Genomic DNA, 19,221 nt, shown 5'->3' with positions numbered 1-19,221 from the left:
ACACATATCTGCCTTTCCCAAACAAGAAAGGAAATGAATGTCTAAAAAGCTTTCAGTTCATTATAAAAGGGGTCCAAAATCATAAGGAAGTCAATCTGTTCCCTACAAAGGAACCATGTGGGGGAGCGGGGGTGGAAACACAAACTGTATACAACATGAACTGTTGTCATTCATATTATGGTAACACCTAGAAGCCAGAATTGAGATTCGCACCCTGAAAGACACAATGTGGACACATTGTGAAGGATTGTCACACCTGAAAAACTTGCTGTCTAGATACACAAGGCAAAGAATGAAAGGAAGCCCACAGAAGACAAGGATTAAGGGTCTTGTCCATGGGCAAGACATTGGTCCATGGCAGAGCCAAGACAAGAACCCAGTGCGCTAAGTAGAACCATAACCAGTGTTTCTTTCCAGACAGAGTAAACTTACAACCTTTTTATACCGTCACACTACCTTACAAACAAATTGTAGTAGAGTAAAAACAGGCATACATTTTACTATGGCAAACAGTTTAGCAACAATCTCAGCCACCCCAACTCTCCTATCCTTGGCAGCCTAGACAAGGCGTACTGCAAATAAGAAACTGGACTCCTGATACACAACACATCTAGAGAAGTGTGACTAAATGTTTTTCCATCTTCTCTATGCTCCAATTGCAGCGAATTGAAGTGCCAAAAGAAGTAACTCCAGGGCTATGCTACAGTGCAAATGGTTCAAAGACAGAATGAATGAATAAATAAATAAATAAATAAATAAATAAATAAATGGACATAAATGGACATAAATGCCACAGCGCGAGTTCAAAGAAAATCCTAGCTGCCATTTTTGGGCGTCAAAAGACGTAGTCATCTCCAAAATCAGAGGTCCACAAATATAAGCAGTACACTGCTGGAAGGGTAGACAGAAAAAACAGGAATGCAGACGTTTTCCCTCACATAGAAAATAAAATATACAAATTCTAAAACTGCTTAAAGAACTCAGGCAACAAAATGCATCCCAGGGTTTTATATTTATTTAACTTTGTCCAAAACCTACCCTTTACTTCTGCAGAGAGAAGGGTACAAGCCTATTAGCATTGCACAAGGAAGCAATATCATGGAGGACAGAGCAAAGTGCATTTGTTTACACCAAAACAAAACTGATTCAAACAATGTGTGACCATCTCTGTATCCCTTTTCTCCACCCTTCATTTGCACTATTTGGCTGTGTCTTCATTGCTAAAGAGAAAGATGTAACTATTACATTGAGATCACTATTTCAATGTAAAAACGCCAGGAGAGAAAAGGAAACTTTTACCTCAAGTAAAAAGCGACTGTCATTATTTCACTCCTACCTGAGATTTTATCAGCTGCATGGAATTGCACTGACTCTATCAGGATTTTTACGTCAAGGTTGCAATATCAGTGTAATAATTACACCTGTTTCAGCAATGAAGACATGACCCAGGACTTTAAGAGCAGGAAGCCTTCTCCCTTTGTGTCTGGAAAACATCCAGGGCATTCCAGATGTAATGATATTCCAAACAACTATTCGAACCCTATGTTATAGTTGAGAAAAAGAAATAAATACTGCCATCCTTCAGGAGCCAGACTGGGAGTCTGACTAGGCAGAATACACTTTATACATTCACCACTGCAATGCACTGCCTAGCATTTAACACACTCATAGATGGACAAAGTGTTAGTGCCCTGTGTCCCCTCTCTGGTGAATGCCTTTTAAGCACAGTAAGCTTATTACAACCAGTTTTTACACCTCTTCTGTTTCCAGTTGTTGCAGACTGTTTGTGAGTTTAAATGTCCTGGATTCTGCCCTCCTTATTATACATATGCATATTTTTTTTTTACAACTAAAAACACTGCAGAACACAAATGTAAACACAAAAAGCTACGACTCACGGCCTAAAACCACATTGCCAATCCAGAAACATGACAAACATGGCACATTCAACATGCCAGATACTACCACACCATCAGCAATTAACAACTGCATTTTAACTTTTTATAAACAAGACCCTTCAGTGGATTGTTAATAAACATGAAATACATGCAAGAAATGACCACATGCATTTAAGTAACTCCCTCCAGGTATGAACGATAATGACTAAATACAGAAGCAGACATCTACCCTCTTAAAATACAACAGGGGCTTATGAACGCAATTTAACCCACATATTTACATGTAAAGGAGAAGGGCTGTTTTTCCTACATAATAAAGATGGAAGTCTTGCTTAAAAAAATGCCCCAAATGTAAGCCTTATGGGAATAATTAAAAAAACCCAAACAAACAACAACAAAAACCCAAAAAACAGAAGACACTAAATTTCATTAGTGAATTGCAAGAAAATTGAACGTGGTGCCTGCATCCACCTAGCCTTTGAAGCACTGGCTGAAAGAGAAGGCTGAACAACCAGAGACAAGTAACTCCTTTATCAAGCTCATCTAACACAGAAATTGACTAAAGAAGATGCAAATAAAATAGAAAATTTCTTTCTCCTTTAAAAAGGGGACCAAAAATCCAGAACTCCCTCCTCATGTCAGTCTTCTATTAATTACCATGTGCAATATGGGTCAACCTTGCCATCAACAGACCTCACTTGGGCGATAGAAAGTAACTCACTTTTGAGGACAACTCAGGTTTTTTTGTCTCCTTTGCTGTGACTAATAATTGCAATGTAGAGCAGCACTGTGCGATACACATCTCGGCTCAGCAGGAACAAGATTCAAAACCAATTCATTTTATAAAAGTCAGTGAGGAGCCAATAACTAGAAGTCATTATCATCCATTCACTACTTCTCGATAATTGTACCATGAAGCTCTGAAGTGAGAAGATGCACTTTATTTCCTCTACGTTACCAAAATGTGAAAAACCAACCTTCTTATGTTTTACTTGGAGGAAGTTAGGGCATCTAAAACTTCTCAAGAATGTGCTCCACTGATTACAGCATTATGTTGTTTCCTTTATAAAACCCTAGAATGCAGAGTATGTTTATACATATATATATATGTATGTATGTATACACACACACTTAATAAGGTAACAAGACTTGACATCGAATGACACCAAACATTTCTAAAGGCTACTTAAGTTGAAGCTTTCAAACTAAAAACTTCATCTCATGCAGTAATTTTCCAAGGACACCACAGAACAGCACACCACCAAAGGAGAAAACATCTACTACTGCAGAACAGTTAATCCACACAATTAACCGTCTATCACATCACACCATAAATGCGAACGCATGCTCCATTTCTGTGTTGCTCAGAAGATTCTCCAAGATGCTATTCTTGTCACTAATGAGGTGCAGCACAAACAATTAAAGACTTGCAAAAACAATACACTGAGTTTTTTATTTATTAAAAAAAAAAAAAAAAGAACACAGAGAATAAAACATCATAGGCTGTGTAACATCTGAATTGCATGGAAACATGTGGCATTATCCTTCCTTCAAAGTTGAATACGTTAGACCTATCAGATCCTTGATCTTGGCAGTATCACAGTTTCATTAGGCTAGAGAAGTGATTTAAACCATATTTTACCCTATATCATAAAGCAGCCTCTCTCTCTTTCTCCTCACTGATGCAGGTATTTATTAACAACATGTTTGTTGAGAGAGGGGAGGGAGAACAGAGAGAAGGAGAGAGAAGAGGAAAAAATAAAATTATTTTTAAAAGTAATTGAGCAAGGAAAAGACATCCCACAAAACAAAAGGTAACTAAGGAGATTACTTTCAGCCCAGTCCTCTAATCTAGTTTACTACACGGCCACACATTTTTGTGCTGTCACTGGATGGGGCATGGTATGGAAGCTGGATGCTGCTTAAACTAAAACCACTGGACAAAACATCCCTTTGAAACACAGTTCCTTCCTAATCTACTCCAGGTGTCGCAAACAATTTCCTTTTCATTCAGGCTTAAAGCAGCACCATTAGTTATGAAAAGGTTCCCAGTAGACTCTAGAACATTTAAAAGTAGTAAAACCACTGAATGGCATGACACTGTTGCAACCTCATTTGCAGTGACGTGTGCCTAAATATTGTCTAAATTATTTAAAAAAAAACCAAACCACACCAAACCAAACCAAGAACAACAAAAATAAATAAATAACCAAAAACCAACTTCTCCAGGATTTAGGAAGCAACAAGAGAACCACTTGTTGAGTTCAATTTAAGTATCAAATCAGCCTCCGTGGAAGAAAAAAAAAAAAAAATTAAAATCTAAACAGTACGCTGCAGATAAACCAAATTCGGGGCTATTTGGGGTTTGCATGTAAACTTTTGTGTAGTATTCAAATAAAGCTTTTTTTGTTAGCGCCAATTTTACAACTGCATAGAAAGATGTGCCTTGAGGTTGCTAATAGACAAGTTTCAGGAATTCTTGGTTTTTAACATGAATTTACAGCTGTCAGAACTAGAAAGTTTCGTGCCATTTCAGACACTGGGAAGCATTTTGAAATCATTATTGCTTTGCCGATGCATTGCTGAAGCCGTGCAACGGGTGAAGTTGAAGTCGGAAGATCTGTAGTATCCAGCAAAAAGAGCCCGATCATACATTTGGCACATACTCAGCCGAACGTGGGACAAAGCCACAGAATGCTATCTGCTGTAGACTGATCTGTTTGTTAATGTTTTGGGATCATCCCAGCAAAAATTATCCTCTGAGGAACAAGCAATATCTATGACAGGGTTTTGAATAAATTACCATTCCATGTTCCAAAGTCTTTCTAAATAAAGATAATAAAACACACTCACTTCTGGGCATATATACAACAGTGATCTGACAACTGACATCATATACATCAATAACTGAAAATAAAAAAAACACTGATTTTTTTTTCCAGCCATCTCACCTTCGTGATGAAGGCCAAAGTTTTGAAATTGAACTTGGATAGCTTAAAAAGTTAAACTTTCATTGAAAGAAACGTTGCCAAGCACACTAAGCAAACACAACTTACTCAAATACTCACAGTAATCTGTTCCTAGTGTCCTGCTGATGTTTAAATAGGAAAATAACCCTGCAAAGTCCATTCCTTTTTATAAACAGCCAACATTAGTTCAGACTTTATAATAACAAACTGGTGCTAAAGTTTCTTTTTGTAATTGTGTGTGCGCATAATGCTTACCCATCTCCCACTGTGCTTGACTGGTCTATTCTTGCATACAAACACTTCAGTTTAAAAAAAATAAAAATCATCAAAACTCTAGTTCCTGGAGAAAGCGGGGACGTTTTTGTAGAATTCAGTATATTGCTTCTGCCTCACAATAAAGTGGCAGACAAGTTACACAGAAGAAAGCACTGCACACAGCTGTAATTCAGAGCACAGCAGCTGACAAGTTATGTTTTTATCTCTGCAACCTCTCCACGTGCCTGTTGATGACCAAGCCTCCAGAAACCACGCAAAGGCTTTTCATTAGCACTGGTATATAGTCTCTCAATTGCTATGAAGCTTTACTGAACCAGTGATGACTTCCTGTCAACACAGTGGTTTGCAACAGCAATGACAGTCACGCAGCAGGGAAGAGAGACCTGAAGTCATTTTAGTTCCCAACATAGACCAAGATTTTATTTATTTAAAAAAAAAAATTAAAAAAAGAACTGTTGCTAGAGTCTCAAAATGAGCATAGTAAAGAGCGTGTAAAGCAGCTTCCTCCCAATTAATGGCCAGGGAACTGAAGAGCTGGAGAATTGAGCAGTAATTTAAAAAGAACAACAGTAAAAGAACAAATTCCTACCCCATATTAGTACACTGGTTTGAGTGTACCTGTCCTGCGGTGTGGACTCCCAAGCAAATTACTTTTCCTGTTGTCCATTCAAACAAGTCCTCCTACCTACCTCTGGCTCACTGACAAGGGCCAAAAACGTGTCTGGAGGACACTCTTGCCACACGACCTGAAATGTTCTCATAGGCTCTTGGCAATATGTTAAGGGAAGGAATACCTAAAAGAAGGCATCCTCCCTCAGAAAATAGCATTTGTGGACAAGAAGGTCCTAACAGGCTGTCAACAAGCATATGGACAGGTGTCATGTTATAAACAACCATGATAATGAATCAGTTTATATCAAGATGTGACCAGCAGTTGCTCAGATTCAGTAACACAAGCCTGTTACACAGTCTCAATCCCTACAGTACAAAATGAGATCCAAGGCTAAGACTGAGAAAGGACTATAATAAAGTATTCCAGAACAGATATTCATGGGGAAACCATTCCAAAATACAAGCATTCTTGGGGAAGTAATTGTGGAATAGCTGTTATATTTTGAATTCATATTCTATCTGAAACAAAGCAAGTTTTGTTACCCTACAAAAGTCTTATAATCTGTACAAGCAAGGTGATACTAACAGGTCCCAAGTACATTCACTGTAGTACATCTCCTTTAAAAAGAAAACTTTTTTCTGTGTCCCTGCAACATTGACTCCACAGAATCCTAGGAAGCACAAAAAAAAGCATGCCAGAATCTTCACCTGTATCTACCAAGTGCCTTCTGGATGGGCACAACAGCTATTAAACATGCATTTTGCATATGTAAGAGCACCAGAGTCAAGGAGCAAGTATGGCTTGGAGGACTGAGTCAGCTGTATCTAGAACTTGCAGTACTCCACATCCTCCCTCATTGCACACAGACTTCCTCAGGAAAAAAAAAAAAACAAAAACAAAAACAAAAAAACCAACCAAAACATAACTCAGAATAACCAGGCGAGAGGCCAATGCTTACAAAGATCCCATAGCCATTGTTCAGAGAAAACAAGTCACTTGCATCATTCCCCACATGCAATAAGTTTTGGGCTGGCTGAATTCTGCCTCTGAGGATCAGAGCCAGATGTGCTCTATCTCCAGATGCCAGGAGTTCCACACCCTGGGGATCAGCAACCAGAGTTATTTTCCATGAGCTGTAATTACTGTAGTAGGATGGAGAAGGGCTGGATGTGTCAAGGTGGTAACCCCCAAGGTAAATGAACCCTAGATCACTTAAATCTTTTGCAGATAACAATGAAGACCTTAATTTGGACCATGCAAGTTAAGAGATAATATGGAACAGAGGTCACAAGTGTAAAGTACTTCTACCTGCTCATCTTCTCTCCATTGTGCAGTAGGCTGAATGCCAAGCAGCAATCCTCAAACACAGGCTAAGTTGCAGATTCTCCAGTTTTACCAATTCTGTCATGGGCAGACAATGTCAGTGGAACCACACGCTAAGGGGACAGCAGGCAGCCTCTTCAAACTGCCAGAAATAAGAGGATGGCTTGGGGGTTTACAGTTGGTTTTTTTGGTTTGTTTAGTGTTTTTTCTTTCCATTCAGTGATGCTGCCTCATCATCCTACTTAGAGAAGTAACCCAACAAGTTTCCAAGAGCTCTCTTGACCACCGTTCTTAATTACCCACCTACAGACATTCCAGCCTTTAGCAATCTTGGTTCTTGGGAGGGGGGGAACAAAACACAAGGCAAGCAGGTAAAAGGAAAAACAACACACAAGATCCCTGCCTAGAAGAGCTTTCAAGCAGAGTAGAAATACTACCACAACACAGGAGAAGGATAAAACATGCAGGAATTGTAAAATAAAGACTGCAAAAAGTATGAAAGTGGTTATGCAAGATCAAAGATTTAGGCGCACAAAATCAGGCATACAATTTTGATTAATAAAATACATATTGCCCTACCTTTTCAGGGATATTTTACCTACCATTCTGCTAGTTTGCAGCTTCATTTCTCTCTAATGAAACACCAGTCATTGAGAGAGTAATACAGTGGAGTCAAACAAAGCAGGTTTATTACTAGAAGGTTATTTAAAAAGCATACGTATAGGAAAAGATTACTCTGAGGTGCTTCTTGTGTAAAAACACTCCAAGATCCATTCAGAGACCATTTATGTATCGCTGTCACCTTTTCTCAGATGAAAAGTTGTAGTTCACAAGCTTAAGGGCATACTTCAGTAACAACACCAAAAACAAATCCAGGTATACTGAGTTCCAGTCCCATACCTAGCGACTGTGAAACTTTCCTCCTTAAAATTGTATATTGAGATCTAACACCAGGACTTAAAGTCTACATAAAAAGAAGAGGTTTTTTTCAGAAACAGAAGGTTATTCAATAACACAACCATTAGAATGAAAGGCAAAAAACAGAGCAGGAGAAACTGGTTAACCAGGTGTTTAAGCACATGAGAACATACATACATATTATATACACACTCACACATACACATACATGGAATAGCACCCACCCCTTCAAATATCTCACACCCTTCCACATGTACATACTTCAGCCAGGACCTTGTAAGAGAGTACTTCTGCCTAGGCCAGCACTTTTGTGAACTATGAGCATATCCGGGGAACCACTGTCGGTAGCACATTTAAACTCCGAGTAACTACCACTCACTAAGTAAAATCCAGGCATTTTCCAGTTCTCTGGCTCATGCAAAACAGCTTCACTTTCTACAAATGTCTTGAAGGCTCTTTAAAACACTAAAATTTGCAAACAGCAGAATGACCTCGGCATTAACAGGCATCTAACACAGGGGTTTTGTCACAACCATCCAAGATTCTTTCAAGTAGGAGGATTACCACCCCCCAATCCTGACAAACGTTGTTTTCTGTTGCTCTGATAGAGGAAGGGAAGTTCAAAAGTAGCCAGGATAGCTCCATGGCCAACTCTCTGCCCTTTAAATTTAAATTAAAAATCTTCCTAACTGAGCTTTCATTTTTCAGTTGCAGTCAGATGTGATGGTAACGATGAGTGGAATGACCACAGCCATGAAAACATTTCAGAGAGAAAATTAATCACAACCTATATCACATTTTTGGCCACAAACTGGCTGTGAACAGACAGCGATTCCTCTGAAAGTATTAACCATCTGTAGAACTTGTTTGTCAAAGTTTATTAGGCAAATAAGATCTAGCAGCAGACTGTTAATATACTAAGTGTCAAGCACGCCATTCGAAGTTCAAATGGTATAAATTAGTTCTGCATGCAAGCTACAGAGCTCACTTCAGTTATTTGTCTGCAACTCTTACAGAACACCTGCAGATAATGGCTTATTTACTACAAATATCATCCAACACTCGCTTAAATTTTTGCTGGTGTGTGTGCATTTCTCCCAATTTTACCATTAGCTACAATGTTGACAGAAACTAAGTTTTGAGCTCCCTTAAGAGTTGATCTATCTGTTCAAAAAAAGTCTCCAGGAATATTCTCCAACTCTTTACAGGGTTCATGGTTCCTTCTAGTAGTCGCCATATCTGACTTTTGCAATGGAAAAATGCACCTTTTTAATGGCCTCATAGAAAACACCTTCTCCTCCTGTGCACAGATTGCAAAGTCATAGCTGACACCAAGTGTAGTGGGGTTTTGTGGCTCAGGGTGGGGTGGGTGTGGAAGAAACATTAGATGAGATGAAAATCCAGGTTCATCTATATGAACAAACGGTTTTGAGGCTGGTAAAAGGGAAAGACTTGCAAACGATTCAAGTTCAATTCATTGAGGCTTCACTATAGTTTTGCCTGCATTAGCCACACCCTACCTAACCCTCACTATGCAGCTTGAATAGTAAGTTCAGATGTGTAACTCCTTCTGAGTATACACTTTCTAGCACTTGAACACCTGCAAACTTGAGTTTTAGAACATGGGTAAGTAATAGTCAACTTCACTCAGACAGTAAAAAGCATGCTGTTAAAACCCAGACAGACAAAAATTCTCCATAACTAAAGATTTTTTTTTTTTTACTCAGCTATTGAAGACACAGATAATGTGTAGACTTTTTTTAAATCATCCACAGCTGGGCAGACCTTCTAAGTGGAAAATGCTACCCATGTGCATTTTCATCCTCTTGGCTCTGACTTGAGAACATGAATACTAACACAGCAGTTTAATTTGCTTTCATATCTTTTGTGAAAGACACATCCAGGTAAGTCACCAATATATATTTCTGAGGCTAAGACATCCTCCTCTCAGAAGAAAAGAAAAAATTTAAACACATCATACTTCAAGCTGCCAACTCTGAAGCAGGGGAAGCAATCAGAGAAAAATCCAAAGAAAGAAAAAAAATACATATATCATTTATATCATATTTTATGTCAAAATTCATTCCTACAGGGCAGGCAGCTCTATTCTGAGCTTCTCAATTGTTCTAGAACCAGAAAATTTTCAACGTCTGAAATGAAAAAAAAGCGTGACAGAGAAAATAGGAAACTTGGTGGCCATGAGTGACCTTCCTTAAATGGGATAGAATTCACAAGTAAGCCACACTTTATTTGAAATAACTAGTTATGCAAATTAAAGCCTCCAAAGCTCCTTTAAACTATATGCAAAATATAAATAGTGATCAATATACATCTAACACTGGGTAATTTATGACTCAGTGGTCAAAGGTGACACCTTCTATAAAACAAAGGATTAGGTTTTTCCTTTTTAAATTCTGCTGCTTTAAGAAGTTCAATAAACAGCATTCTGGCTTTTGTATTAAGCTACAAGTGCTAAGAAAGAACACTATGTTATACAGACATCCCCTATCATTAGACATCAGAGAATAAATGTCATAACCTCTCATTCTTTCTCCTCCTTGAATTATTCACTGTCAACAGCAGAGACAGCTTGTTATCCAAGAGCCAAACTCTTGCTTTTTCTCTTCCTCCATAAGCAAATGTAAAACAGATACAAATATACTTCTATTTCAGAATATATTTTTATGGCATCACCAAGCCACTGGTTTAAGTGATTGAACTAAAAACAGTATTTGAAGACAGATACACAGCAGCAACATTTCCTAGGTTACTCCAAATGCCACAGCTTTGTGATTGTCCTTTTAAAGCAAGCATTCTTTGCCCCAAAAAGCTTATTTTTATATCTGCACAAAAACTTGTAGAAACTGTCCTTTACCAATTATTTGGAAATAATCCTTGAACAATAAATACATAAGGCCTTTCACATCACCTCAAATATCCAGTATGCACCATTTCTAAAACTAAAGCTAGAGAAATCAGCTTAGAAGACTTTATAAAATTCAACACACTGAGATTTCAACCTTCAACAGCCTCTTTGGACAAAGTATGGTTACATAGGAATATTCCATGGCTTACATAGCATCCTAGAAATGACAGGCTGATGGAAAAGGACATGACAAAGTGCCCAAGCACCCCACAGGGTGCAAGAAAGAGCAAAAACTCAGAACAATGAAGTAGCTGGCAGACCACTCACTCAATGTCACAAAAAAATATCCTTTAGTCTTACCTGAAGAGCCAGACATAAAGATTATGTTATTTAGGAAGTCTGAGAAACAAGAAAAAAAAAATTCCACACTACTAAGACGTAAAGCTTCAGGTGGCCTAAGCCAAGATCCAGAAAGCTCCCAGAGATGTGCCATGGTGGGAAACCTGCAAAACACCTACCTACACCATGGACAGCCCAGCTCTTTACTTGAGGAGCACATGCAAAACAAAAACAGGGTACGTCTGACCACGACTGTCACAGTGAGTCCACTGAAAAAGCATTTCATCTCTTACAGCAAAGCCAAACCCAAGTCTTTATTTAAGAATTATCTAGAGAAAAGAGAATGACAGAAATGTGGCATAACAAAGCAGAGCTGTAGGTCAGGACATCCTACACGCTGGCTAATTTAAAGCAATGTAAGTCTCACGAAAGCATTTTGTTTTGGTTGATTCACAAGATATGTTATCACTTAGGCATTCTGTGCTGTTGTTTTTTTAATTCATATAAAGACAAGTACACCAGGCAGGCCTAGGGACATATCTCCCTCTCAATTTATAAAGGTGTAAGAGGAAGCAACTCCACCTTCTTGACAGCCATACTCTATAGCGTGAAGTTTTGTATAAAAAAAAAAAAAATTAATTATATTTCTGGTCTTCTAAACACTTTTTTTTTTTCCTTCTGAAGTCCAGCTAGGACACTTTTAATTTGGAAGAACAGAAAAGAATGTATTAATGAAAAATGAATGAAAAAAAGTACAAGGACTGGACAAAGCATCCATGATTCTGGAATCCAAGTAAAACTGAAATTTCCACAGAAGGTACATTGAAGTTATTGACAAGGATTTAAGTGCATTACAGCTGTTACGCATAATCTGTCCCTAATTCAAAACCTGGAGAATATGGCTTAAGCCATAAGTACATACAGTATTCCATAAAAGTTCTCAAATGACATATCAATAACCTATAGAATATAGCAGCATGGTACACTTTCATCATGTTTTTTCCTTTTCCACTTGATTTAGTTAAAACCAGCACTGAACAGCAGAAAAGAAAAAGAATGTCTACAAAATCACATTATAGTAATACTGTTTGATTCCCAAACCCAAAAGCCAAGAAACTAAGCAGGTCCACTCAATCCACAGCTCCTCCTTATCCACCAAGAGGTTTAGAAACACAAAGCAGACAACACTTGCTCACACTCTCTGGCTTTTTTTGGCTCTTAAACACGGCAGAAAGAACACGTCAAGCTTCTGTCTTCACTTACTGCCACCTTCTACCTCCAGTCTAATTCTTCCAGGCTGAGGATCAAGAGTCCCCTAGGGCTAATTTATCACCTTTACTAGCATGTGTGAAAGGTCACTTCCAAAAATAAGTATTAATAAATGTTTAATGAATCACATTTAATGTAACAACACAGTGAAATTAAAGTCATCATACACTCAAGACAACCTCAAGAAAGGCCTACAGAAAACCTCTGGAATCACCATCACGAAATGTTGTCAAATCCTGAGCCAAATGAAGAGACGTCAAGGTAACTCACTCATTCATCTCCCTCTCAGACAAAACTCAAGCCAACAGTGGTCCTGGAAAAAGGAGAGAACCACCAAAGGAAGAGCACTGCACTTTCACAGGACACCATGTGCTCTTTAACAAGAATCCATAATAAAAAACTGAAAATAAAGCCCTTTGTGTAACCACACCAAAGACAGAAATATAATTTCCATCTTTCCGCTTTTCATAGTAGAGGGGAGAGTTATAATCTAACACACTTGCAACTTAATTTCTCCAGTTGCATCATTTTTCACCATAGCTCAGGAACAGCACACTTCATAGTCTTATTGAATAATTACCTGTTTTACCTCTATAGTCTCAACAGGAAGACCAGAGTTCAAAAACTTTAATCCTGCCTGCCACAAAGACAACTTTTATTACTGTTTAAAGGAAGTCAACTTAAACTGGGGAAGCTCAATTTCCTTACATATAAAAGATAAACAATAGAAGCTATGTTAGCAGAATATTCAGAATTAGCTAATACTCATACAGCACTTCAGAAAGCCAAAGTGCCAAACAGTATTCAGCAACTATTATATTATTAAGCAGGGACATTTTTAAATACATATGCCAACATTTGAGGTTCTCAGACTATTGACAATCACACCAGGAACTTACTATTGCATTTGCTGTCAGTATTGGTTTTTGCAATTGCAGTAAACCTTTGTACTGTGAAGACAATACTGTAGCCGATTCACAGTCAGCAAATTCCTTCACCCAGCAGATTGTCCCCATTAAGCTAATATAACACAAAAAACTTATATAAAGTATTTATTAGTTTAAAAGCAGTTTAAGTTGCCTTAAGCCCTTTATCATCCAGAGCAAACGAACCAATTTAAATCAAGCTTATGTCAATTTACTGGCATTCTTGCAGAAGTCACCCATGGATTTAACATCAACACAAAATGACACCTTACATCTGCCAGTGTTGGCAGGCAAAGCGTGAGTCAAGCAAGTGTAAAGGGAACAACAGCTAACTTAAATATCCTGTTTATTACATGGACCCTCAACACGCTTACCAACCCATCACCCATTCTTTACACTCTTTGGAACTTCTCAGTAGAGTTTTGTAGCTTAACAATTATTTCAATCTTTAACAAACAGAAACCACAAAGATGAAACATTGGTGAGCTCCACATTCTGATTTTTCCAAGAGAGAAGGAACCAAAAGAATTTTTGGCCCACAAACTCCTAACAAACAACTGTACTCTGTGGGACGTACTTCCCATTTTCTTACCTCTTCTCACTACAACTGTTTAATCACTCAAAATCTCAAGAACTGCTCAAAATATCCTTTGATTCTATCATGAGACTTTCCATGGCCTAACTAATGGGGGTAGGACTCTCCAGAAGTATTTTTTCCAGTTCAGAAGTCCCAGCTGTGGGCTGTCAAGAGATGGCACATCTTTGACTTTTTCAGAAAGCCCCAAGCATCCAAACAGCACGTGGCTTTGGCCAGCCAGCACCTACAGTGAATGTATCCTAATTATTTGCTCCTGCCCTAAGTGAAGTTGCAGTGTTGTTGGACATGTCCTGGTGGAAAGCAATACAGCGAAAAAGGAAAATAATCCATATGCCTCAAAATCTCTAAACAAAATGCTGACTCCATTGTGCATAGTAGAATTGCGTCATTGCTGGCCTGTACCATAAACTGGGGGGATACTTATTCTACTGCCAGTCTTCCGTCGAAGCTCAGGTTGATAACTATTTGAGTTCTTCACAAAGGTCTTGAGCAGAAAATAACAACTATTTCCTTCAAGTGTTCTCAGTGCTGTGTTTTTCTTCAGCCACATCAACTCCCACGAGAAATTCTGAACTTAAAGCCAAACATTTTGAATGTTTAATAGCTCTTGGGTTAAAGACGTGCAGAAAAATTAAGAGGATTTCTTAGAATGAAGAGCAATAAAGTTTCCTACAATAGCTTCTTTCTAACAAAGAATTTAAACCTAGTTATTGTTCTCGATCTCAAGATGGCAGGTTGCTTTCATACAATACAGTATGTTCACAAAAAAATACTGATCTAACATGAAACTAAACCTTGTCATTAAAGCTATTTCTGAGCATCGCAAATAGTGAAATTTCTTTTATTTCTGCTTTAACAAAAAGAGAGACAACTACTTTTAACTTTACATTGCTGGCCAAACTTTAACTAGAAGCAAAGTTACATTAGACACTCTTTATAAGTCACATGTGTCTATATTCCAGGAGAGGTTTTGTAACCTTTATTTGTTGTTATGCTGCCAGACCTTACTATAACAATAAAGGATAAGAAGTTCCCAGAAACAATCTCCGTGTTTGCTAAAAAGTTACCTTGGCTTGCATTATTCAAGAAACATGCAGGACTGAGAAAATTTACAGCTGGAACAAAACCCATGGCCTATTTTACTAATGCCTACATTATAAACAAGTAAAAAAAAAAATCTTAAGATAAAAGTTAAAGCACCTGAGATTAAAAAGAAGGTTCAAAAACAGCAAGAGGCAATGGTGGAATTTACACCAGGCTATTGATGAAATACTTTCACACTCTTCTGAAGTATTGACTTTGTGTGTCATGTGGATTTATGTATTACAAATCCATCTACAGTATGAGTAATTTTTAAAGCATCCAGAGATTTAATTTAAAATTAAACAGTAACAAATTAATTCACACACCATACCTGAAAGACAGTTAAAGCCATTATCCTTTGTCTGGAGAGAGAAGATTCAGTGCTTTGAAAGTATCAACTTAAACTTCAGAGTCAGTCTGGAGTTTCAGTATTTCCTCACTATTTCAAGAGGATTTATGACCATAATTTGTGACAGACCCTCACATCGTGCTAGTAGTAGTTACTAGGAAAATAGCCCCCTAAATCAATGACAGACTGATTGAAATGGCACTGAAATGCAGTTGAGAACTCCTACATAGCACATTTCCCTGTCATAAAATTAGCAAGTGTTCTTTCCTGCTACATTCTACGTTTAAACATAGTGATAGGTTTCATTAGCTTTAGATTACCTCAGGAAAAACAGTATGAATTAAAAGCCATTTTAGGATTGTGCTCAAATGCATTTTTTATTTCACGCTGCATCCCTAGTTTCAAACTTTTGTAACCATCCTGTCACGCTTCTCTGTTCACCTTCCTTTATCTTGTGTTTCTTAATATCAGGCAAATAGTCGTTCCATTAAAGAGAACTAAGATACAGTCACACAATTTTGGGAAATGTTCTAGCACATGACAAGCAACAGCTAACGAAGTTTTTGTGAGTTTAAGTAAAAATAATTCTTGAGATAATTCTTAGCCAAGAACTTAAACAAGAATTATCTCAACTACTTCCAGGTTTTAAGAGCCCCACATAAAACACCTGCTGTGCAGTATTAAACATTCAGAACTTAAAATATTTTCAGACAAAAACATGCTGTTGTCATAACCATCTTGTTCCTGAATACTTTGCACAGGCAAGAGATTCCTCCCTTCAAGGAAGCACCAAATGCAACAATCATTTTGTCTTATCTCAGTGAAAGGAGAGTCAAGTATAACCCATATCTGAAACAGGTTTATCATTATTTCAAGCCACATAAATAAAACCACTCCTGACAGCACCACATATAGAGCAAGGACTTAGCTTCACAGCAAAATTATTTCACAGACAACATATTCATTATAACATGCCAAACTTCCCAGAAGCTTTAACACTGCAGAAGTTCCAGCACATCCCCAATCTTGCAGAGATGTATTTACGCATTTGTAAGATAAGCACATGAAAAAACTTTTAAGAGGTAAAGTCCCTTAAAGTCAGGCTTCTGCTTACAGAGTGGGAGTTCTCAGGAATGGGACTAAAAACATGGAGAGCGTCTCATAGCACATCCATGCTCCTTCTAAAAGGACAGATAAGCTGTCCTTAAAAGTACCATCCAGATCAACCTAACAAAAGAACCACATACCTTCCTACTAAGTAGGCAGAACAAAAGCAATGTCATTAAGATTTATAACCAAGACTCTTTAGCTAATTACTAAAAAACGGTACATTAAGGATGGTGACTATTGACACAGAACATACACTATATTAAAAGAATCACTGTCTCCAAAATGAGGTGAATGAAAATCAAACTCCTAGTTACAACTCACTTCTTAGTTTTATTGTGAACTCTTATTTTCCTAAGAGTTCCAAATGCAAAGTTATCCCTTTTTAAAAATATTTCTTTCTATTAGAGTCTATTAAGTAAATGTAAGGAAACCCACAATGAACACTATCAGCCTGTTCTCTCTTCATTTAAGACTCCTATAAGTTGGGTTTTTTTCACCCTAAAGCTACATAGCTTCGTTCCATCAAGTAGGAACGTGAACATCTTTACACAAACATAAATGTTCAGAAAGGAACAAGCCACACTTCAGGTTTTCTGAAACATTTTTAGAAGATTGAGGCAACGTGTATGGAGAAGGTGCATCCTGAGATGCAAAGGATCTGACAGAATAAGTAATACATAATACACACCTACATAGAGCTCCAACTAAAAATATAGAACAATGATGCCAGCAGAAAATGGTCAGTTCTCTTGCTCTAAATGACAGTTCTAATAATTACAGGCGGTTTGAAAAAGTGGGTGGCCTAATAAAAGAGGCCCTGAGGTGATGTTCTGACAGCCTTGGCCACACTGCCGAGTTTTCTAAACTACCTAGGAAATCTCGACAAATAGGCTTCAGCTTGCTGAAGCAGCGGGGTGATGTATGCAGGCAGATCAGGTGCAGCAGCAACAAACCAGAAGTCTTGCACATGCAGCCCTAACTCCCCATCTTCGGCGATACGAAGTCGGGACCGAAGCAGGGCACAGGGAGAAAGGGTGGGGAACGGACCTGGGTCCTCTCCCCACGGATGCTGCAGGCAGAGCACTGCCTCTGTTTATTTGTGCTTTTTAAGTATTAGCACATTCACATAAAAACGTATCGCAAAGGGAAAGCAAAGGGCAGGCTCCGTGCCCGGGACGGGGCGCGCGTTAGCGAGGGGCCCAGCGCTCCGCCTGCACGGGGCAGCCGGGCTCCAGCTCCGGCAGCGCCCGCGGGGCTGGACCGGAGCCGGGCACCCGCACCCCGACCCGGGCCGACCCCCGCCCGCCGCTGCCTGCAGCCGGGCCGGCCGGTTCCTCCCGCCGCAGCGTCACCACCCCCACCCCCCCCGCCGCCTACAGCCTTAAAACGGAGCTGGGGGGGGGGACACTCGCCCTCCCCCCCCCCCCTCCCCAGCCCTGCCAAGAGTTTGATGAGCGACACCCGACACCCGCCTCTCCAAACCCCAGAGAAATCCCTGCCCGGGACCGCGGAAGAACGGGGGGGGGGGGGGGGGCGACTTTTGTCTCTCTTTTTGCAACTGTACGCGTTTACCTGAGCCACACCCGGGGGGAAACCGCTTCACCCCTCCGGCGGGACGTGTCCCGAGGGAAGGGGGAGGAGAGGCCTCCTCTTGCTGCGCCCCCCTTTTGCAGAAAAGAGGGGCGAGGAATAGTTCGGAGGGGGGGGGCAGTGGGGGGAGACGGCCCATCCAGCCTCCCGTCCCTCCTCCCGTCTCGTCCATGTGCGCGTCCTTTCACCCCCCGCCGGAGCCCGGCCCGCGCCCCCAGCCCCGCAGGGTCCCGCTCCCGCCCCCCTCCCCGCCGCCGCGGCCCCCGCAGCCCTCCCGCCGGAGCGCCGGGGAAAGTTTGCCCAAGTCCGACAACAAAAGGGACAGCGGCGCTCGCCTCCCCGCCGACCCGGGCCCCGCGACGCCCCGGCGAGCTTACCCCCGGCCGAGCCCGGCTCGCACCGCAGCACCGAGGCGGCCAGGAGCCGCAGGAGCAGCAGCAGCGGCGGGGCCGCCGCCTCCATGTTGTGCCGCCGCAGCAGCTGCCGGAGCCCACGGAGCGTCTCAGGCAGGCTCCATGCTCGGGGCGCTGCGCTCGGCGAGGAGGGAGGCGGGGAAGGGGGGAGGCGCTGGAGCCGACCGACCCTCCTCCTCCTCACGCCGCCGCCAGGGAGGGGGCTGGGATCCTCCGCTCGCACCCGCAGCCCTGGGAGGAGCCGAGGGCGCACCGTCCCGCCGCAGCGTACCCCACGCGTGGGTACACCTGGCCGGAGAGGCGGGGAGGAGGTGGGGTTTCAAGGTTTTCTTCTTTATTTTTTTCTCGTTCCTTCTGGAGCAATTACTCCAAAACCAGCCAGGAAGGTCGGAGACGATGGCTTGCTGCGTGTTCAAAAAGCAACGTTTCTTTGGTGGATTTAGAAGTTAAGCGTGGGGATGCCCGCCCCTTTTTCTGTCTTCAGGAAAATGGGTGGTTGTTTTCTTCCCAGATGGAGGTTCGCTTTTGCCTTCCTCCTCCCACCAAAACAAAGGATTTATAAAACCACACTTCTGCAAAACCTTACTTTACAAAGAAAGCTACATTCAACAACAGGCGCATTCAGAAACTGCCTCGTGACGTGAGGCCTTTGCAGTGCTGGGGACAGGCTGCAGAGAGCTG

At 40.5% G+C, this 19,221-nt stretch overlaps 1 protein-coding gene across 4 annotated transcripts in view; it reads right to left on the bottom strand.

Annotated features, from left to right (window-relative positions):
* The window catches only part of LRP5 (LDL receptor related protein 5), a 163,921-nt gene extending 145,203 nt beyond the window's left edge, over positions 1-18,718 (bottom strand). For all 4 annotated transcript variants that reach the window (XM_087745897.1, XM_087745899.1, XM_087745901.1 and 1 more), the window contains exon 1: positions 18,505-18,718. In XM_087745897.1, the coding sequence (XP_087602023.1) occupies positions 18,505-18,589 (85 nt within the window). In that variant the 5' untranslated portion in view covers positions 18,590-18,718. The remainder of the gene's footprint in view (positions 1-18,504) is intronic.
* Between the last annotated feature and the right edge of the window lie 503 nt (positions 18,719-19,221).

The sequence above is a fragment of the Nipponia nippon genome, unplaced genomic scaffold (assembly GCF_047370975.1).
Source record: "Nipponia nippon isolate SJK-2023a ecotype South Korea unplaced genomic scaffold, ASM4737097v1 scaffold_10, whole genome shotgun sequence".
Classification (NCBI taxonomy): domain Eukaryota; kingdom Metazoa; phylum Chordata; class Aves; order Pelecaniformes; family Threskiornithidae; genus Nipponia; species Nipponia nippon.
The sequence above is the reverse complement of the archived record's forward strand: the minus strand, read 5'-3'. Positions and strand labels throughout refer to the sequence as shown.